The sequence below is a fragment of the Plectropomus leopardus genome, chromosome 5, assembly GCF_008729295.1.
Source record: "Plectropomus leopardus isolate mb chromosome 5, YSFRI_Pleo_2.0, whole genome shotgun sequence".
NCBI lineage: Eukaryota > Metazoa > Chordata > Actinopteri > Perciformes > Serranidae > Plectropomus > Plectropomus leopardus.
Genome location: NC_056467.1, coordinates 1,840,968 through 1,864,899, shown reverse-complemented (window position 1 = coordinate 1,864,899; position 23,932 = coordinate 1,840,968). Strand labels below are relative to the sequence as shown.

The 23,932-nt window shown below is 37.7% G+C and overlaps 1 protein-coding gene across 1 annotated transcript in view; it reads left to right on the top strand.

The window, feature by feature from the left end:
* LOC121943057 (small G protein signaling modulator 2-like) overlaps positions 1–23,932 on the top strand; it is a 137,156-nt gene that overhangs the window by 70,033 nt on the left and 43,191 nt on the right. Inside the window, 14 exon segments of the mRNA XM_042486433.1 lie at positions 971–1,134; positions 2,451–2,583; positions 4,330–4,464; positions 10,434–10,608; positions 12,207–12,271; positions 13,469–13,614; positions 15,955–16,083; positions 16,172–16,354; positions 17,245–17,631; positions 18,458–18,582; positions 19,853–19,935; positions 21,583–21,692; positions 21,890–21,986; positions 23,245–23,412. Coding sequence (XP_042342367.1) covers positions 971–1,134; positions 2,451–2,583; positions 4,330–4,464; positions 10,434–10,608; positions 12,207–12,271; positions 13,469–13,614; positions 15,955–16,083; positions 16,172–16,354; positions 17,245–17,631; positions 18,458–18,582; positions 19,853–19,935; positions 21,583–21,692; positions 21,890–21,986; positions 23,245–23,412 — 2,100 coding nt within the window.

The window sequence follows — 23,932 nt, the reverse complement described above, 5'->3', positions numbered from 1 at the left end:
ACTTGTTGTGATAAAGTGTAAATCTGCTGTTCAGGGCGGTGCAGGTCATAATTCTCTTTTCACATTAGTGCCTATCATTAATCTTGGTGGCCTCTTCTTCACCTTTTATTGCCTCTCCTTTTATATCTTACATCAGTATATAAGTACATGTACTCACTCACTCCCTTTTTACATTAACCCTCTGAAACCTGAGTAAGTTGGCTTCATTTCTTTCAGCTTATAAAAAAAATGACCCCAAAATTAGGGAGAAATCAGCAAAAAAACTTGCTTGAAAATTGACAAAAACTAATCGAGTTTTGTTAGGAATTAAAAAAAAAAAATCACTTTAAAAGAAAGGTTGAAAAAATGCCTTGGAAAAAAATGATCTAATAATTCTTTAACATAATTTGAAATATTGACTAATGATAATTATTAATATAGTTTTCTGAATATTTTGCTCTAGCTTTTTTTTTTTTTTTTTAAAAAAAAAAAAGAAATTATTGGATTTTTATTAGGAATGAAAATATAATCACTTTAAAAGAAAAGTAAAAAAACAACAACAAAAAAACAATGAAATGACTTGAAAAAAAGTTCTTAAAAATGATAATGTGATCTGTAATCTGTAATATAATTTAAAATATGGACTTAAGATCATTATTAAAGTAGTTTTCTGAATATTTTTTCTAGCTTTCTTAAAATATATACATATATATATATATATATATATATATATATATATATAAATCTTGTATTTTTTTGGGCATGTCTTGCCAAGCTGCCTTTTTTATGTATTTTTTATGTATTTATTTTTAAAAAATCAAACCGATGTGTTGGGGTTCAAAGGTTCAGATAAACATGAAAGAACGCAGCACAAAAACATGAAGTTGATCCAGGTTAATATTTATATATTAACCTAAATATATTATAATAAAAAAGTGTCTTTTTCTCTTTGCGCCTCATCCTTGCGTAATGTTTTTCCATCCTGTTTCAGCTGACTGTGGTGGGACGCTGGTTCTGGTCAGTCAGGATGGGATCCAGCGGCCGCCTCTCCACTTCCCCCCCGGTGGTCACCTGCTGGCCTTCCTCTCCTGCCTGGAAACAGGCCTTTTACCGCGGGGGCAGCTGGAGCCCCCCCTCTGGTCCCAGAAAGGCAAGGTGTGTCACCTCGTTACACTTTAATCCAAAATAATATCATTTCTGTCTTTAATGCAGATCCCATTTAAGATCTGCATTCACACAAAGCTGCACAGATGTACAGGATGAACTGGATATGACAAAATTCTGATAGTGATGTACAGTTTTTTGAAAAAATGCAGTAAAACACTGTAAATCTTGATGCCTTTGGAGCATTGAAAACCTCACAGTCTTCTGTATAATACTGGAACGTAACAGGAAAAGCTGTTTTAGTGAATTTGTTGTAAAAATGCAGCAAATTCTAACAGTTATTTACAGCTTATCCAAAAAACAGTAAATCACCGTGAATATTGACACTTTTTAGAGCCAATGTTACACTATGCTGTAGAATACTGCAATAAATTTAATGGCAGTTTAATACTGAAGCAATTTACGATGTCAACACTGTAAAATAACAGTAGGATGCTGGCAACTACAGCTGACAGTAGGTTATGGTAATTTTATGTGAGCATGTATTACAGTAAAAACCACTGTAAAAATAATTTGCAGTAAAATATTGTAAATCTTGATGCTTTTTGAGCTAATATTACACTGTAAAAAAAATCACACTCTTCACTACTAGAATACTATAATAAATTTGATGTAATATACTGTTGAAGTAATTTACAGTAGTGACTGTATAATATCAGTAGGATGCTGCCAGTAGTTTACTGTAATTTTACAGAAAAATCTGTTACAGTAATAAACTAAAACTATACTTCAAACTAAAAAAACATTTTAGTTAACTGAAATAAATGACTAAAATGAATTGCCAAAAAAAAATAAAAAACAGGCGAGAGCACAGGCGGCCTCCCTGGCACCCGCCCATCTGAGCCTGTTTTATAATAATGATATAATGTAATATTACGACTTTGAAATATATGAATATATGAAATATATGAAATATTTAAAAAAAATGTATTTATTGCAATGTGGGCCCTAAAACTCCATTGTATATATGAGCTCAGATCAAGTTGCTTTATTATTTCTTTTTATTGTGGAAACAAAATTTTTTGAATTCCACAAAAACACTTTGTGAGAGTATTTTTTTTTTTTGCCTTTGAGGCCGCCGATATCCAAAACGTGGAGAGCAGCTGTGGAGTTTTGTCTCTCTAAACTTACATGATATCCTTTATTATATCTGGCGAAGTCACTCTGACTCATAACTAACGATTCAGATACCAAACAGCGTTTAAATGATATGTACTCAGAGCAGTGTTGCCTGTTTAATGACACAAATGATCCGGCTTATTAAACACAGCGGACGCCGTCTGTACACTTCTCTTCATCTTCTGCAGGGAAAAGTCTTCCCGAAACTGAAGAAGAGGAGCAGCACTGCCCGCCTCATCGACCAAGACAGGAACGGTGAGGAGCAGACAGCTGCTGACTACGTGTTTCGCATCGTCTACCCCGGATACCGATACGACGCCAGTAAGTCACACTTCTACACCGAATGCACACGAAGTGTCCCCGAGGAAGCAGAGCAGGGACACAGCTCACTTTGCTTAGGGGCCACTCCTGCAAAATGAGAGGGGGCCAGGGGCCGGTCGCAGCAGCTCGATGCATGTTTCTAGGATTTTAGGACATTTCTAGGATTTAAGGACATTGCTGGGATTTTAGGACATTTCTCTGATTAAAGAACATTTGTAGGATTTTAGGACCATGTTTCTTAGCTTTTTGGATGTTTCTAGGAATATAGGACATTTCTCATATTTGAGGAGGTTTTCTAGTATTTTAGGTTGTTTTTCTACGATTCTAGGACATTTCTAAGAGTTGAGGACATTACTAGGATTGTAGGATGTTTCTATGACTTTAGGATGTTTCTCATATTTTAGGACATTTCTAAGGTTTAAGGACACATCTAGGATTTTAGGACATTACTAAGGTTTTTGGACATTTCTAAGATTTTAGGACATTTCTAGGACTATAGGATGTTTCTAGGATTTTAGGATGTTTCAAGGGTTTTAGGACATTTCTAGGATTTCAGGATGTTTCTAGACACTTCTAGAGTTTCAGGAGGTTACGGTGTTTCTACGACTTTAGGATATTTCTCATATTTTAGGACTTTTCTAGGATTTTAGGATGGTGTCGAGGATGGTGTCTGATTTAAAGATGTTTCTCGGATTTTTGGATGTTTTTGGATTGTATGATGTTTCTTGGATTTGAGGACGTTTCGAGGGTTTTAGGACCTGAAGATGTTTCTTAGAATTTTGGATTATTCTAGGATTATAGGGCGTTTCTCATATTTGAGGAGGTTTTCTTTTTATTATAGGACATTTCAAGGATTCTAGGATGTTGCTAAGATTTGGGGACATTTCTAGTATTGTAGGATGTTTCTACGACTTTAGGATGTTTCTCATATTTTAGGACATTTCAAGGGTTTTCGGAGGTTAGGGTGTTTCTATGACTTTAGGATATTTCTCATATTGTAGGACGTTTCTTGGATTTTAGGACTTTTCTAGGATTTTAGTATGGTGTCTGATTTAAGGATGTTTCTAGGATTTTAGGATGTTTCTTGGATTTTAGGACATGTCTCTAATTTAAGGACATTTGTAGGATTTTAGGACCTTAAGATTTTTCTTAGATTACTAGGAACTGAGGAGGTTTTCTTATATTTTAGGACATTCCTAGGATTCTAGGACATTTCTAAGATTTGAGGACATGTATAGGATTGTAGGATGTTTCTTGGATTTGAGGACATTTCTAGGTTTCATAGACATTTCTAGGATTTCAGGAGGTGTCTAGGATTTTAGATGTTTTTAGGATCTCAGGACATTTCTAGGATTTTAGCATGTTTCTAGGATTCTAGGACATGGGGGCTTAGCTAGGATCTCTGTTGGGGGTGTGGGGGATCCTCCACTGGCCCTTTTTTATAAACAAGCTCTATTTTGATGCTGTTTTATTCTTCCTGGAACCTTATGTATACTAAAAGTACTAAAAACAATTATTAAGATGAGTATCACTGCAGTAGAGGCTGCATAAAACACTAATATAATCTTTATTCTGTGGTTAACTTTCCTGTCTGTGATAAATTAAGTACAATAACAATATTGTCTTCCCATCGTGTGTTTAAGAAGTGCAGGTGTAGTGTGGTGTCACTCCCACAATGCTCCTCCCGAGGTCTGTAGGGTGGCACTGTTCTAACTGTGTTCTCTGTTGTCCCACTGGTGCAAGCAGTCACTATAAACTACCACCACACCACGGGCAGCCGCGCTCCGTCGCTGGACGATGACGAGGAAGAGGAAGATAGGCTCCATGCAATGATCTCAATGATCTGCTCGCGGAACCTCACAGACCCTAATGTCATGAAAGGTTTTTATCACCTTAACACACACCCCCAATCCCCCACCCCCCCCACTCCTGAGACCTCCCCCCGGCTTCAGACGTGCCTCCCGTGGTTATTTTAACCACTTATTTTTGGCCCTCCTCTCTTACCCCTCCCGACCCCACCTCCCCCAGCTCCGTCTGCCTGTGTGTGTGCTTCCTGAGGCTGAGCCCAACAGTGTGGAGCAGGCTGCCGCTGCCTGTGTTAACATGGGGACGTTCAGGGTGATCAAGTTGCTTTAATATTTTTTGATGTTACGCACGTCATATATAACCCATGTCCAAAGAGCCAAAAATAAGTGGTTAAAATAACCACTTTAAATTTGAGACAGTGGTAGCCAAAAGAGTCCAAAAAAAGCTGAGACGACTGGCAGCCTCTATCTTTGAACCACCAGGTCCACTTTAGTTTCATTCAGTAAATCTGCTTTTTTAAAATTTTGTTCTCGCTTGCTCTTATTTAACCCTTTGAAACCTGATGATTTCCTTAAAAAAAAAAATGCAGTGAGTGACAAAAAAAAAACTGACCCCAAAATTAGCAAGAAATTACAAGAAAATTAGCAAAAAATAAAATAAAATAAATAAATAAAAATAGAAAGTTAAAAAAACAGGCAAACAAGACTTGGAAAAGGTGCCTAAAATATTAAAAATAAATCAGTGACATTATTTTAAATATGTAATTATGGTCATTTTAAATTAAAAAATTAAATTTTAAAATTTTAATTCTAAATTAAAAACTGCCATTTTTCCATAGCTTTTTTAAAAATATTTTTTTAAATCTTCTTTTTTCTTGCAGTTTGGGGATCATTTCTTATCAAGTTGCTCATTACCTTTTTACCCATGTGTAAAAGAAATTACACCAATTTGCTCAGGTTTCGAAAGGGTTAAATATGTGTGAAAGGCATCCAAAAACAGCACAAGAAATGTAATTTTTTGTGTTGCTGAAAACATTTTAGTTGATAAATAGACGATATAGTAACAGGATCTTGGTTATTATTGGATCAGCACTGCTTAGTTTTACAGCTCCATCTGAGTTTGGTCAGAGTGAGAGAGACAGAAATAGAGAGAGGGGGTCTCTCTCTTTTGATCCGCTCCTGTCCTCTTTGTGTCTGTGGTTTCGGGCGTACAAAAATGAGAAAGTATGATCTGTAGTTTTAACAGCAGCTGGAGTGCCAGCAAAAATCTGCAGAATGATGCAATTTGGGATTTGTGCTGGAAGATGAGCAGAGAGATCTGGGCACTGGTGCGACCGCACTATGTGGGTTACTACAGATTTGTGCAAAATTGAAGTGATATTTTCAAAATGTTGTTAAAAGTCAAATGTGAGATGACTGCGTTTCGACTGAGTGATGTTATGCGACTTCTCCTCTGGCGATAACATCCCAGTAACCATGGCAATGGATGTTCACAACATCAGCAGCTTTATTTCTATCGCAGCCACCGCACTAGCCGTCATTATTTCCAACTGAAGGCGACATAGGTGTGTTATGTGAGCGATAATGGAAAGACGAGCCCCTTGTACATGAGAGCAGCCACGTATGAGGGATTTGTGGGAGATGTAGTCCACGATTTCACAGAGGAAATTTGGATTCAAAACCTCCAGATGATCCGCTCAACTTTTTAGGAATTATGGGATTCAATAACAGCTCTTGTAGCTCCTACTGCATCATGAGGGAGCCAGTTCCTACTGACAAGCACACAGACATAACATCGTGTGACCGAAAAAAAAGTGTTTCCGTTGATTTTTTGTGAAATATGTTTTTTTTGAAACGTGTGAAATACTACCTCATGCGAACGTAAAAACTTTTGTTTTTTTGAAATTGATGTCTTTCCATTAGGCGTATCTTATATTTCAATTTCAATTTTAATTTGCACAATTTGAGCTACCTAATGTTGGGATACAAAGCTGTCTGAAAATATATTTTCTGGCAAGTGCAAAGAAAAGTAGATGGTAAAAGTTACCTCGTGTTCATTTGTTCTCTGAACATGAATATCAAGGGATGGGAAGCAATAGGATTAGAATTGGAAATGTGGTTGAAATTTAGCCCTGAAATTCTCTGGAATGAGACAAATGTCATCCATTGTCTCCATTATGGTCTCACTAATTGCTTCACTTATCAATGTGTAATGGATCAGAGGACTGTGAGGGATGATGGCTGCACTTAGTGACCAGCCTGCAGAGAATTAGCACAGATAGAGCAATTAGCAGCTCTACAGCCTGTTTGTTTGGTGTCAGTTCGGTACAAATAAGGCGTTTACATGGTTTTGCATGAAACGTCAAACTTTTTTCTTGCCTTTTGGACTTTTATTCACACTTCAGCTGTGTTTCAGGGCCAGAAAATGCAAACTTTTGTAACTGGGTTCCAGCATGTGAGCTTTCGAAGACACAACACCTTCTGTCGCCGTGTAAACTGGCAACGTGTGGATCCTGTGAGAACGGTAACATCACGGCCGCATGATGTCGTTCAAGGGTGTGTCATTAGAAAGTTACACTGCCAGCTACTGGCCTGGCATGCATACTACAGCATTTTTGGTTGTTTTTGCAAATCCGTGCACACGAGGATCGTTCTCACAATGTTATCATATGAACGTGTATGTTTTTAAAACGCGAAGAAAAAACTTTGCAGTTTTTATCAGGGCCGCTCTTGTATAAATTTGGCCTTAATTTGGTTCTCGTTCGTTTGTTTCCAGCCACGGCAGTTTTCTAAATCAAAGAAATTTCTAATGAGTTAAACCCAAATGTTTCTGGCACTGGACAAACAACCCATACAACAAAACAATGTCACAAATAGTCACAAAACAACTTTAGATTCTTGCAAAATATTCTTTTCCAGAATTTATCCAATCTAATCTATCTATCAATCTAATTTTTAAAAGGGTTTACTGGAGGAGTCCACGCTACAACCTCTGGAGGCTTGTTCCAAGCTTTTACTGCACTGAAGTGGGAAGAAGAGATGCACCTTGTCGGACATAATTTTAGTGCGTTACCTCTTAAATCATATCTAGAGTGGATAACAGGCTCAGCTGAAATATCACATATTCTGTGGTCAAGCTTATGTAACTCAGTCATGTCACCTCTGTGTCTCCTCTAAGCCTGAGTTGGGAAACGTAACCTGGAGCGACGTTACTTTCCTCGTGCTACTTTCAGGTGCCTTTCACAGGTATTTAAAATGGTGCGATTTCTTTCAAAAACATGGGAAAAAGGCAAAGATGAAGTCGGAAAAAAACACTTTCTCACACTATTTAAAAAAAAAAAAGAAAGCTCAGGGAAAAATATATTTATAATTATCATAATTACATATTTAAAAGTGTGTTGCAAAAATATTATTTTTAGGCACCTTTTCCAGGTCATTTCCATTTTTTAAAAACATTTTTTAAAGGTAATTTTCAGGTAATCTTAATGTACTTTTAACTAATTTCTTGCTGATTTTTTTTGGGTCATTTTTCTTTTCGTTGCTTATTGCTTTTTTGCCATGTTTTTGAAGGAAATCAAGCTGATTTGCTGAGGTTTCAAAGGGTTAACCTCTCCTTATATGACATCCCTGGAATTAGTTTAGCAGCTCTCCTCTAAAAATTCTCTTTTCTGTATATTTTATATTATGATTTATAAGGACACCAGACAGAGCTTAGCTTTTGACAAACCTGCATGACTTGAATAGGAAGGAGATGATTTTTCATTAGTTTTAAATTTGGTGAAGAAAAAAATCGGTCTCAAAAAGTATTAAAATTAAGTGCTAAAAATCAGGTTTTGTTTTGGCTGAATTTGCTGTAACTGAGGATAAGAGTCCCTGGACATTTTAATCTGGCACAATAACACCGTGTCTGTAGAAAATGTGCCGTTGTCTGACATCCAGTTAACCCTTTGAGCAAATTGGTTTGATATCTTTAAAAACAGGGAGAAATCTGTGAGCAAGACATGGCTCAAAACATAGTAAGTTAAAAAAGTTACTAAATTAACTGAAAATAAGCAAAAAATCAAAACCAAATAAAAAAACACAACAGAACAAGGAAATGACCAGAAAAAAAGGGCAGTTAATTATATAATGTCATATAATTTTAAATATATGGTTATAATGATTATTAGATTTTTTTCCTGCATCCTCCCTTGTTGTTTTTTTAATATATGATTTTCTGACAATTCTCCTTTTTTAAAAAAATAAATTCTTTGTCAGCATGTCATAATTTCTTGCAGTTTGTGGGACATTTTCTACAGAATTTGTCAGTGCCTTTTTTCCCGTGTTTTGAAAGACATCAAACCAACCTGCACACGTTTCAAAGGGTTGAATAGCTTGTGCGAGGCGTCTGAACGCAGCAGATGAAAACTGATGTTGCACCAGGTTTCAAATGTCTCTCTCTTTCTCTCTCTCCGTGTCTCTTCTGTTTCTTCCCACGGCTCAGTGACGCAGTCTAACACACCGGTTTGATGCTGTGAAACACACACACTGGAAACACACTGTCAGATGAAGAGAGCTGTTTTAAAGAGTGCTGCCAAACACACGTCTGTCACCTGCTTTCATCACTGTCACACAGATCCAAACTAACCCCAGGTCTCCTCGTCTAGGTCAAGGCCTCTCTGGCTGCTTTGCATTCTGGGATTTGTAGTGCTGACTGCAGAGTTATGAGAGGGTGTAGCTGTGGAAGCATGCCTCAACACTCTTGGGTTTACGCTGTCGTGGCCAAAGAATCGCTTTGATAATTTATTTTATTTTTTGCACTCCTTTAATTTGACTTAATTCCTTTTTGTCCTTTCATTTCTCACTTGCAACATGCCTGACGATATTTGCATGGGAGATATGCACCCATCTCATTGTTTTTTAAAGAGCGACTGTGTGTCTCTACGTACTTGTGATGGAAAATCCTCTCACGGTCTCCTCCTCTGTTTGTTTGGATCTCTCTCTCTCTCTCTTCCTCAGTTGTTTCTCCTCTGTTTGTGCAGTCGTTTGCTGCGATGCTGTTCACTGTAATTCTTCACTAACCCCCACCCCCCCTTCCTCTTTCTGACATAGCCCCCTCCTCCCCCCCTCTCATTACGGTCCTGTGGGGTTCCGCAGTAGTAGAGACGTGGAGTCCTTGTGTGAGCAGGGTTGCATTACTGAGCCCAAAAACAGTCGCTGATCACGTCTAGTCCCAAAGTAAAGAGGGGGGAGGCCAAATGTCGGTCTCGCTCCAGCATTTTTTCTGTTTGCTTTTTAAATATTATTTGTTTTTTTGGGGTTATTGAACCAAAGCGCAGCTTCATATTTATGACAGGTCATCAGCTCCAACCTGAAGAATTAAGGTGAAGAGCATTTATTTGATGTTGAAGTTTTTATGTTTTTTTTGTTTTTTTCCTCCCCTTTGTGTGCCCTCTTACTGGAGTCCATTTGTTTTTCTTGTTTATGAAATAATTTCTTTTGGTGTCTCTTTGTCTTGTTCTGGCTTTATGCATCCTGCATGGCCTGAGCGTCAGCTTCGTCCCTGTCTTCCCCCCTTTTCTGTCGCCTCCTTCACTTCCTTTCCTCTTCCTCTGCTTCTTCCTCCTCTCTCCTGTTTGTCCGGAGCTCTGCTGTCTCCTCTGCCTCCCCTCTGAATGAACTGAAACCAGCATGGCTTCCCTGCATCCTCTCTGCCTGTCTCTCCCACAGCACCGGTCCTGCTTCCTGAACTGTCCCCCTCCACTTTTGGTTTCCTCTCTACGCTTGCTTTTCCAGCTCTCACATGTAACATGAGTGTAAAACTTTCATCCATCTACTCATCTCTTGATGTCATGAATAACCACAATACATGGAAAGACGTATTTACGGTTGAGCTGAGGGGCCTATGTCATAATATGTAAGGCACAGGACGTAGCCAGTGTGGAGTGGACATAAAGACACTGGAGACTTTTAAATAACAAAGAGTGTAGGACATGTAAACAGCCATTTTGTCTCAGAGCACTGAGACCTCTCTCTGTCTTCTCACTTCCTTTCTCTTTGCTTTAGACCACGGGGATATGATGGAGATGCAGGGATTCGGAGGCAGCCCATCGTCTTGGCAACAAGCCGAAGGAACCGCTCACGAGTCGCTGTGCCTGTCCTGCTCCACGGCCGGCAGCAACGTGTCGTTCGACTACCCGGCCGGCTGCACCTGCATACACGAGCCGTCAGACATCCACACGTACGTATCATCAACAAAACCCTCCCAGTTAAACCTTTACCTGTTACTGTGAGCCCGTTTTCATCTACATCTTTCTTAAACACATTGAGGATAGTTGAGTTTTTCATTTGTTACATAAAGGTGATCAATACTGAAAAAAAGGTGTCGTCAATAACACTGAGGGCACATGAAGATATTTTTGGAAAGCTGACTTTATTGATTTAGCACTCAGTTTGTGGAATCACATGAACTGAGCTGATATTTACAGAGATGTTAAATTTCAACCGATTTTCTAATAATAATAAATAGAAATAATAATAATAATAATAATAATAATAATAATAATAATAATAATAATAATAATAATAATAATAATATTAATAATAATAATAATAATAATAATAATAATAATAATAATAATAATAATAATATAACATTATCCTTATATTAAGATGTGAAATAACAGCAGAAGTAGTGATAGTGGAAGTAACAGTGCTATTAGCTAGTATACTATGTAATATTAATAACCAGTATACTATAGTAATAATGACAATAATAATGATGATAGTAATAATGATACAGTTAACAACAACAACAACAACAACAATAATATTATAATATATAGTACAATAATAACATAATATAACATTATGCTTATATTAAGATCTGAAATGACAGTAGAGGTAATGATAGTGATCATAACAGTGCTATAAATAACAGTGATAGTAATAATGACTAATAATTGTAGTAATAATGATACAATTAGTAATAATAATGATAATGATAATTATAATAATAATGGTAATAGTAATAATGATACAGTTGACAACAACAACACAACTACAACTACAATTGGTAATAATAATGATAATGATAATAATCATAATAATAATAAAATTGATGATGGTGATAAAAATAATAACAATGATACTGAAGACAATAATAACAACAATGCAGGTAACATTTTTTTGATTACTTCTTGGCATTGTGTTATTTTTGTTGGTACATTAAAGCTATTGAGTACTAATATCCAGCTCTACCACGTTTGGTGCCTGAATAGCTGCTTTATTCAAAAAACTCAATCGGTTACGTTGTTTGTTGGTCTTGAACAGCTCATATTTTCTGTCACTTTAGAAACATTGATATGATAATTATGAAACATGCAAATGCAGTGTATTTGTGGTTTGCAGAAACGTGCAATGCCAACATTTCCGAGTGGATAGTGGATGTGATGATGGCCGAACAAGCAACAGCTTAAACATTTGACTATTTACAGGCTGTTAATTTGAACCTTAAAAGGCCGACACCAAGACACACATTGGAGGAAGTGAACCCACCTTAGCCGTGGAGTCTGCTGCGAGTGTCGCAGCAACAGTTATTATAGTTATCGATTTTGTGAAAATGGGATTCCAAGGAGTTTTTGTGGAGGCAGCATCCATCTAATCTATCCATTAGAGAAAAAAAACCACATTAAAGCACTTAAATCTCTACTTTGTTTTTGCCGCAGCTTAAAGTCATGGTGGAGGTTTATTCATTTAAAGCAAATATTTAAATAATTCACAGATAAGACAGCGGCTTAACATTCATTGTGGATTTTTTAAAAAAAATTTTCCCATCAGAATTCCTCTAAAGATGCTCTGCCAGAACATGAAGAGGCAGATCGTCTCCAGAGCCTTCTACGGATGTAAGTGCATCATATCTCCTTTGCATGAATTGTGTGAATTAAAAAAATATATAAACAGACATTTAAACTGCTTGCTCACACACAAGTGAGACACTTGTTACTATTTTCCGTCACAGTTATGTCTTGTGGGTTGGCAGTTTTATGCATACACATTAAATGCAAGTCTGCATAACAATATGCTAAAAACAAATTATTCATGTTTAGATAATAATAATAATACTGCAGTCAGTTTCTTTTGATTTTTGTTTTGCTTTGTAATGCACTAATTTTTTTTTGATAATGTGTTTGTTTGAGATTAATGTTCAGCCTGCTGCAGCTCTGCACTGCTGACCTCAGTTGAGAGCACAATTGATTTTAAAATCAATTAAAGTCATTTTGGATATATGGCTCGATGCGGCAGCTACTGCTGCTCCATAAAACAGCGAGTCTGTAAACTGTTATGAATTATCCATCTAAATATGTCAAAGATGTAATAAAGACTTTGTAATGAACTTCTGAGTAACATAATGCGTTTATATTGTTTTAAAATATTGTTTATTCAAAGGAGACGTGGTTTTAATTACAGCATCAGCCGACAGATCTGATTGTATCGCCGTGAGTTAGTGAGTTATTGACCTCAATACGAAAATACAATGAAAAAAGTAAAAGCAGGTACTTCAAAAACAATACAAGGCTATCAGCTACTAAATTACTAAACTCAACAGTATGGTTTAAAAAAGAAATTCTTACGCCTTTAATAGGTGATTGAAGACAGTTAACTTTTAAAGTTAACATAAACATTGACTTTTGCCGGACATGTTTATGCAATTATGACGTCAAGTTGACAACGCGTGTTTTAAAATAACGTTGTTATCAGTGTTAAACTCCCCTGGCATGCTTTATAGTTTAAGTTTGCTTGCTTGCAACAGCTAATAAATGTGCAACTACTAAACGTAAATGATAGTTACTACAAAATAGCAACATATATATATATTTTACCATCAATTGTTGACACTGCTTCCATGCTTTCCATAATTTCTGCTGCCCTGAAAGGTCACGCAAATGTCACAACTTTCCCAATTTCCCACTTGTGATTAAGACTTTGATGGGACGTTCATGATATTTTTAATTGTACTTTATCGGGTTACTATTTAAATTTTTGAGTCTCATACTTGGTCTCAGCTGTGTGTGTCTGTCCATGTCTCACCTGTCCATCAGGGCTGGCCTACTGCCGACACCTTTCCACTGTGCGGACTCACCTGTCAGCTCTGGTCAACCACAACATCGTCCCCCCAGACAGACCCTGCGAGGCATCTGGGGGCCTCAGCAAGGAGGTGTGGAGCAAGTACCAGAAAGACTGCAAGGTTTGTATGGAGCAGCAAACAAAATTAAATATAGCAGCCGGATCGAACGCTGTCAGCAAGCAGCAGGAATTACAGCAAGAATCCTAATCTTCCTCCTGCACCGTCTGATGCCCCTCCGCCCCTCCGCCCCCTGCCCCTCATTTAAAAGCCAGAAATCACATCAGATTGCCAACTCATCATTAAGTCATTGGTATTGATCAAACCCCATAGATAACTCATGGACAGTCTGTGCTGTATAGGGACTTTGCAAGTCTTATTTCCAGTAATATTTTATAAAGTGAGACAAGCTTCTCCTTTAGAGAATTATGAGGAGCAAAGATTTGTCCTGCTGGAAATGCTGAGATAGACACCTTTTCATCATCGTGAGGAAGCTGCTAGTCCCCGACTTTTCTTAAAAAATGTCTGTATTTTCATTTACAGTTTTATTTACACAAATTGGACAAAAGTTAAAGAAAATGTGATCATTTTTAACTATTTTGGCCACAGGTGGTCACAATGACTGTACAGATTTTGCCGTGATTAAATTGATACATTTCCGCATGGTGGCAGCTGCATATTGGTTGCTTGGCAACTACCATCTAGGGACAGTTCCAATACTGTCCAATTCAGCACCCATAACTTGCTGAAAATGTGTCTCATCGCTCTTAAATTTTGACACTAACTTCTCCGACTGAGGCTTCATCATATAGCAATGGTAACTATTATTTTCTAATATTTCTAGGCTACAATAACAGAAATAATTGATTTTGTTTTCAAAATGCGATCTTTAGGTTTCCAAATTCCAAACTGTATCTCCTGAGATACATTGCCCATGTAGGGTATAAATTCAATTCAAATAACCAACTTCTAAAACATTTTTATTAACAGTTAATTTGCCATTGTCTTTTATGTTTTATATTATAGGTTTTTTTTTAAGAGAGGAAGAAAAAAATGGTATAACTTTAAATACAATAAGGTATAAGATTAAAATACAGAAGCAATATAAATATATAAAATGAAAAATTGAATTTAAAGAAATGTATGTACAAAAGCTGCTATAGAAGAAGTTGCAGCGGACTAAATTAACCCATAGTGTGCAGTGTAAACAGAGAAAGTCAAGTGTGCGTTAATGTAACGCCTGAAAACTGATTTAGCCATAAAAAAACGATTTATTTATATGAATATAAGTCATGGATCATGTGCTGCTCCTGCAGTCACCAGCCCCTCTCTGCACTTCCTCTCTCCCATGGAAGTTTAATGAGTTTCAGTGAAATGAAGTCTCATTACAGAGGGCAGTCTGATACCACTGTAGCTATTAAAGAAACCTCTGTAATCATTCATCACCACTAATTCACACTCTATTCATATCTGCGGCCTTTATCTTCTGCACTTGTCTGTATCTCCTGCAATCACTCTTTCTCTCCTATTATTCATGCACTTCCTCTTTTTCCTCTTACCACCCACACCAGGATCCTACGGAGCCCCCCTTGATAAAAATAAAATAATAAGAGATTTAGTGGGAGATAAGTGGGATGGTTGTCTACTACTATGGAGCAGTCAGTTTTCTATTGATGTTTACTAATTATGAATAAAGGTTATTATAGTCTACTTTTATATTCAAGAGTATAAACCTTTTGTTATTATTGCCGTGGCGAATGTCATGTGTAGTAATAATGCTGACGTCTGTGTGAAGCCGGACATGTGACTGATGGATGTGCTAAATGAAAGAGGGCAGTGTGGAGCTGTCCGTGGTGCTGAAACACAGGAGCGAGCAGGAGATTTAAAAGGTTGATTTATACTTCAGACAGCTGTTTGCAGCACCTCCACCTGCAGATGTTGAAGGAAAATGTGCATGAATTCACTTGCATGGTCAAATCAATGATTATTTCTTTGTTTGGTTTCTGTTTATTAATGAAAAAAAATGACCCCTTGCAATTTTCAACAGCGCTCTCAGTCAATTTATCCCGGCGCCCGGCACAGTAGTCGATTGCTACTGTCAATCGACAGTAGACTGACAGTAGCAATCGACAGTAGTCGATTGCTACTGTCAGTCCCATTTTTCCCTTAAAATATGAGTTAGGTCGACATTTTTTTGTCCAAGCTTTTGACATTTTGTTTATCTGGTTTCTCTTCACAAAAGCCTTTATACCGTCAACTTCGATTAGGTAATTTTACAGAGTAAACCACTTTTTCCATTTTTTAAAGCAAGTTTTAAAGCAACAACAACAACAACAACAAAAAGAACATGGGGTTAAGAATTTGAGATAAATGTTCTGTCCAAGCTTTTAACTTGGTAACTTATATAAAGGCTTTGTTGAGATCACACATTTATGTTCCTGTCATCCTCTTTCACGTGTGTAGAACTATAAGGAGCTGGAGCTGCTGAGGCTGGTTTACTATGGCGGGGTGCAGCACGACATCAGGAAGGAGGTCTGGCCTTTCCTGCTGGGACACTACAAGTTTGGAATGGGCAAAAAGGACATGAGCCAGGTACACGACACACACACTCACACACGTCGCCGCAAATTGTCTCTTGATTTGAGCAACAGGGTGTGATTGCCTTGTTTTTCCCGTGAAGATTGATGCCAAGATCAGCGAGCGCTACCAGCAGGTGATGCGGGAGTGGAAGGCCTGTGAGGTGATCGTCAAGCAGAGGGAGAAGGAGATGCAGTCGGCCATCTTTGCCAAGCTGTCCTCAGGCAGCAGCATCGACAGTCACGTCCTGCGACTCGTTCACAGAGACTCCACGCTCAGCAACGAGGTGAAGAAGCCTACCGGGATAAACATTCAAAGTAGTTCATGTCGTGTGGCTCTGGAGGAGCCCTGCTGTGAACCCGGAGATGTTGAGTACCCTGAAGTTTTGTGTTAATAATGTATAGTTTGGGTCCCCAACATTAAGAAACTGCTGGATGCTAACTTGCATATGTTGGGCAATTTGTGTAATTTACCTTATTTGCACAATTTTGTAAATATACTTTTCAGTATTTCAGCAACTTCTCGACTAATTTGGACATTATCTTGGTGGTTTTTGGGGTTATTGAGGATGCTAAATCCATTTCTGATATTTTTAAAATTCTATTTTTTTTAAAACCAGAAGTCTGCATGTTTTAACGGCAGTTTAGCATCCTTAATAACCCCCAAAACCGCCCAGGTAGTGTCTAAATTAGCCAGACAGTTACTAAAGCACTGTCAATATATGTTATTATTATGTTATTATTAAATATATGCAAATAAGGTAAATGCCCAACATATGCAAGTTAGCTTCCTGCACTTACTTACTATACATTACATTGTTCAACATTTTGGGGGCATGTATCCCAAACTTTAAGGAAGTGCAATGCTCCATTTAAACTAAATCCAACAATCGATTTCCTTAAATGAAACAAAGTCCCTTATGAAAACAACTCCTGTTTCTAACATTTAATATGCAGAGTTCACTGGGAATTTTAGGAAACCAGATTCAACAGAAAGAAAAAAATCATACTGCCTTTACAGCCTCAGACAGGTTCAGAATATAAGCACACACTAATAAAGGGAAGATGTAACAGAGACATAAATCTGCAGAAGACAGAATCCAGAGTCCTGGTTTCAGAGATGAAGTCTGCCCTTGCTGTCCTCTACCAAATCTACGCTGCATTCATTCTTCTTCAGGTGTTTATGTCGGTGGATGAGCCGGATGCAGGAAGCCAGGAGACCCCCAGCGGAGAGGACAGTACCCCCACCATGACCACCCTGGTGCCCCCCGCAGCCGTCCCCCCAGAGGAGCGACCTCTGGTGGAGTTTGACTCCCCGGACTCGGGTCTCCCCTCCTCCAGAAACTACTCAGTGACCTCTGCTCATTCCCAGATCCTGTCCAGCATAGACGACGGTCAGAGCACCGAGGGGGAAGGGGGGGGCGGGGAGGAGGGCAGGACTGCGGGTGTGCTGGGGGGGCGTCAGGACTCACTGACTGAGGACAGGCTGTGCAGTCAGCTGGACAAACTGGTGACCAATGGAGCAGCTGCAGAGGCCATATCCCCCTCACTGTCCTCATACACAGTGAGTACAGTATATGGATATGTCTGTTTATATATCTGTTCTACTATTATCTATTATTACTACTATTACTTGTTTTATTTGTTTATTTATTTATTTAATTTATTTAATGTAAACGGGATGTTACCATTTGATGCACCGTACCAGATTATAGTTTAGAGCTAATTTGCATTTGCAGTCCCTCAGCAGGTCAGAACACACACACAATGACATGATACTACAAAGCTGTACAAGAGGAAAAGAAGAAAAGACACACACAAAACAAATAATACACACAATAGCAAATGGTATAAAGTAATCCTGAAATGAAGACAAACAATGCAACGTGAAACTACGCAAAAAGCACATTATTTACAAAACACAATAAAAAGCTTTTTGCTGAGCTGCAGCGTTTTCTTGTAGAGAAGGAGATCCTTCAATTGGAGGCTGAGACCTTAAAAACCACTTTCTTAGAGAACTAACAGCCATCAAAAGACAAAACATGATTTATGATACCACGTTTACCAAACTTACATTAACTCCTGCAAAGAAGCAGCAGAGTGAGGTCACTAGATTGGTTGCTGAAATATGGCTGTGCCCTGCTGGTGAGAAAAAAAAACTATGTAGTTTTCTAGCAAATCTAGATAAACATAAAGTTTTCTTACAGTGTCATATCTTGTTTAAGGTGAAAATCAAATAAACCACAATCATAAAGTTTCAGTGTTTCATCTCCACTGTGAAAGACTGTGGTTGCTGATAGTAAAACGCATAAAGATGCCAAAGAAAGACAGAAATTTGGATTTACACTTTGTCACCCTCTAGTGTTGACACCAGTGTTTGCTGTGTGCAGATCGAGCTGCTGGACACCGTCGCTCTCAACCTCCACAGGATAGACAAAGATGTGCAGCGCTGCGACCGCAACTATTATTACTTCACCTCAGCCAACCTGGAGAAACTACGCAACATCATGTGCAGGTGTGTACAAGAAGCAGTGATGATAAAAGATTTTCAGTGTAGTGAGTCTGCGGGATGGGATTTTTAAATATTTTTCTTATTTTTTAAAACTGTTCTTTGTTTGCAAAACCATAGAGTTTAATCCATGTTTGATGTTATATGTTCTAATCATGGTTATATTCATGCTGAAAATATCTTAAAATGAAACAAATAACAGACCAATCTGAAAACTTTATTTACACAACCAAGATCTTTGTGTGCATGAAGCATGATTTACTACTACTACTAATAATAATAATATAACAAAAATAGTAATAACCTTTATTTATATAGCACCTTTCATTTAAAATTGAGAACAAAGTGCTTATTATGCAAAAGAGATAGAATTTATAACCTAACAATATATAGAAATATATAAAAAATGTAAATATAAATGTCTATTCTCATCACTTATTCTTATTCTTATTCTATGCAAAAACATTAAACAAATGTCATATCTTGGGTTGAGCTGATTAACCATAACCATCCACCCAGTATCAATTAAATCAAATGTGAGATCATGAGGAACCATTCAAATTTAACTAATTTACTTTATAAATCTAATATTTGAATATTATAAGAAATATGTTTATTTTCTTTCTTTATGAAAAAAAGTTTTCATGTTTTCCTTTCACTCGTTGAGCGCACAGCCTGCACAGTAAAGCATCACCGGGTCATCACTGTCATGAGTCAACACAGTATCGATCAGTGGCACAATCACATAATCACAATGTGGCGTCATCAGGGGAAGAAACACAGCGTGTCATCAGGATGTAAAGCACCATCATCATCGACATTAGAGAACACAGCACAGCAGAAGTGTGTAAAATTACAGGAATATCTTAAGTAATATCCTACATATTTTTGAATTCGGGTGCATTTTATGAACCTAAAAATAAGGTTATTGTCTCCTGGTGGTGCCCCGGGGAGCTCTGTGTCGTGTCACCGACACCTTGGCGCGCAGAGCTTCAGAGAGCCGGGGATGAGAGCAGGTGGGCGGGCGGGCAGGTGTGAGATTTGTGTGGTGCAGCGGAACAAAACCGCCCACACATCACCGACAGTATGATAATAACATCCAAAACACAAGTTCACTCTCACTGGGTTCTTTGACATGAGGATTACTTTAAACTTAAGACTTGTTTCAGACTATTTCAGACAATGTTTTTGTGTACTTTGTCTTAATTTAATTTGATATTTGCATGTTGAGTTGAAGGTGATTTGTTTGTTTTCGGTGTCTCCTTCTCACCTGCAGCTATGTGTGGGAGCACTTAGAGATGGGCTACGTTCAGGGCATGTGTGACCTGCTCGCTCCACTCATGGTCATCCTGGATGATGGTGAGAAGAAAGAAATATGATATACTTTAAATCTCCAAACTATAATTATTATTGTAAACAGGCAGATGAGAAATTGGCCAAGGTGTCGTTACATAATTGAAGCTCATGTGCGTCATTTACCGTTTCTCTCGGTTGCTTTGTCACATTTTTCCTTTAACTGTTTACCTTTTCAAAACAGCTCACACACAGCCTAAATGTTAAAAACAAAATGATAAAAACAGCACATGTTCTTTGCAGAATCACCTTCTCAAAACCTGTTTTGTTTTGGTAGTTTTTGCTATAATAGCTTTCAGGTGCTTGGAAGGTATTTTTTTAACGTAAATATCAACACTCGTGTTTTATGGTGTGCCTTAGAGCTTCACTTTACCTTTACACCTGTGGCTCTCTGTGCAGCACCTGAAGGCAGCACGTATCTGTTCCATCTGCAGTCTGTAATATTGTGCACAGCAGATCTGCTGGTTGCATTTTGTAACCAGCCCCCTGATGCTTTTGGGCACATCAAACATGTCATTGTGATGAATTATTGAACACAGCTACACAGTTTCTCATTATCCTCAATCAAGCGGTGCAGTCAGGCCCGAAGTGCATCAGGAGGGTGCCAAAAGCATTTTTGGTAATTTTGTGGCCAGGCTGTTTGGTGCACCTGTGGCACACTTGAGCACGCAGTGGGATCAGAAAAAAACAGTCATAGTATAGCATGTTGAAAAAAAGGACACAAATCATAGTATAGTTGAAAAAACCTCATTGTATAATATGAGTATAGTATGTCAAAAGAAAGCCATAGAATAGTATGTTGAAAAACTGCAAAAAAGTAGTAGTAATGTATGTTGAAAAAAAGTCTATAGCATACTATAGCAAGATGAAAAAACTTATAGTACTGTTATAGTATATCAAAAAAGTCATAGTATAGTATGTAAAAAAAGTCATAGTATAGCATGTTGGGAAAATTGCAAAAATAAATCATACTACAAATATACTATGGGGGGGTATGGTACATCCACAAAATGGAACAGAATAGTATGTGAAGAAAAAGTAACAGTATAGCGTGTATAAAAAACTGCACAAAAGACATTGTGTAGTATGTGGAGAAAAAGTAACAGTCATAGCAATAATTAAAAAAGTAATAGTAACAGCATGTCGAAAAAATGGCTTAAAGTAGTCATATTAGAGTACGTCTAAAAAGTCACAGTTCAAGCTTGTTGAAAAAAGTCTAAGGATAGTATATTTTTTTAAAAAAAGTTAAATATGTTGAAAATAGTCATGGTAAAGCATGTAAAAAATAAAGTCATAGTATAGCATACTGAAAAAACTGCAAAAAGGTCATAGTATAGTATGTCAAAAAAGTCATTGTGTATTTTGTCAAAAAGTAAGTCATAGTTTATGTATGACTTAAGAATATGAAGTTTAATTAAACCATCTCAGTTAAAGTGAATAATCTGGTGAAATAGATATCTTTCAGACTGTATTTTTTGTAAGGCTACGTCCCTCCAAACCCTGCATATACAGTACAGAAGCTGTCATAGCAAACACACACTGACAATTTCATCAATGTTTGAAATCCATTTGGGAAATATTGTTAGTTATGGGGTGTAGGTGCTGCCCGGACCCTATGACCCTATGTTATTATTCTGTGTGTTTGTGTGTCAGAGTGCCTGGCATACAGCTGTTTCACTCAGCTAATGAAGAGGATGAGTCAGAACTTCCCCAATGGCGGCGCCATGGACACACACTTTGCCAACATGAGGTCACTGATCCAGGTGATGGATATGACTCTTATCGTGTGTGTGTGTGTGTGTGTGTGTGTGTATTTGAGAGAGAGAGAAAGAGAATAAATGTAAATGTAAATGCCAAGATTCTGATGCACTCATAAATTTGAGTGAGAAAATTTAAATTGAGAGTGAGTAACCTTTACTAAAACCCGCTGACGTTCTCTCTGCTCGCTCTCTGACGTCAGATCCTGGACTCTGAGCTGTTTGAACTGATGCAGCAGAATGGAGATTACACTCACTTCTACTTCTGTTACCGTTGGTTCCTGCTCGACTTCAAGAGAGGTAAATGATGCATCCCTCACTCATTATTACTCAGTATTCTGCAACTTGTTGATTTCTCTGCTTTAACACTACAACCGCCGAGGTGGGTCATTTTGACCCCCTGAATGTAGGTTGAATTATTGTATGATATAGGCCTGTTGTTATATGAATCGCTGGTAGATATTTGGTTTATTATTTGGTTGGAGTTGTAGATATTTGAAATTGAGTTGTGGGATTAGCTAACTGGGCCTTTTTCAGGCTGGTGGCTCCTTGTCTTTAGATTAGGATTTCACATCAGGGGAAAATGAGGCGTCAGATATCTCACATCTCGGATCGGATGCCTCCTCCATTATATCTCCGCTATCTGATTCCTCTACCTTCATCTGCCATCTGTATCTGTCCATGTTTACCAACAAAACCTCCGATCTCCAATCTATAGCTATCTTATATGTGACAAAGTTCTTATGAAAAGTGAAGCTTAGCGTACTCGCCGCTCGTCCGGTTGCTTAGCAACGGCATGTGTTGCCACAGGGGTCAAAATTACCCAGCGCGGCGGTTGGAGATATAAATGATAATATTTTTTTTTTCTTTTTGTGCCACAAACCTTAAAATTCAGTAGATAATTAATAACACAATTCGAGGAAAAGTCGGGAAATGAGAAATGTAGAAATGTTTTATTTTAAGAAAGTTACATGCATTTGAAAACATGAGTGGGTAAAAATGACCTACCTTGGCAGTTCTAGTGTTAAAGCTTCATTAAGTCTTTTTCACCAGTGGTGGCGAAAGACAAACTAACAAAGTTAGCAGTGTTTGCAGATGGGAAGCTGGGAAGTGATCTTGTCATGTACTGCATTAGACACTGGCAGTGGTTGGTTGAGGCCCTTGCAGTGTGGGGTCAGAATTGGGGGAGAGTGACTTAAACCTCTTGCAACGCTGTTTCAGTAAAGCTCATGACTGGCAGGACTGAAGAAAAAACTACAACACTGTCTGCAGCATAAATGTGGAAAATTCTACACAAATTACTAGAATAGGCAGAAGAAGTGTTATTTGTACCATTTCAGTAATTTGGTGGCTCGTGAGGTCTACCATTCAAGAAAGCCGAAACCATGGTAACATGATGTCCTAGTGCTTTAAAGAATAGCAGTACATGCTCTACCAAGTGCTCGTGATGTTACACATTCAACACCTTTGTGACATGTCCGTTCCTTTCTAATGTTTTCCTTCCCTTCAGCTGCACCAAATGTACTCTTTCTGATTCTCTGATGATCTCTGTGTGCAGAGCTCCTGTACGAGGATGTGTTTGCGGTGTGGGAGGTGATCTGGGTGGCTCCCAGGATTTCCTCGCAGCACTTTGTCCTTTTTCTGGCATTGGCCCTGGTCACAGTTTACCGTGAGATCATCATGGACAACAACATGGACTTCACTGACATTATTAAGTTCTTCAATGGTAAGAGACATACACATAGAGTACATTATGAACTGCATTTGAATTTAATGGATAGCTTATTCCTTGCTATCCTGTCGTCAGTAATAATAGACAGTTACAGATTGTTGTGACCAGTTGCGTTGTTGAGTGAAATGTGTGTGAAATCAAGTATGCCGTATTCTCTGGAAAGGAATAGCTAAGAGGAATATGGATAAAATCTTCTATAGCCATATGTTGGGACAATAGACTGTTTTTTCTAATCCTGTGATTTTAACACCTGTTGCATCAAAAGTTCATAATCAGAAATATACAAAAATCTTGTAAAACCAATCTTTGCCATAAAGTGGTCTTACAAACTAAAATACTCATACCTCTAACCAATACACCCAGAGATGTTAAATTGATGTGAAATTATCAATTTAATATATTAGTAATAAAATAGAAACAGTACGTGAAATATACCACCTGACTGATCTCTCTTGTCAAACTACAGCCTAATGTAAATTTAATAATATATCTTTGACAACACTAAAAAAACAAA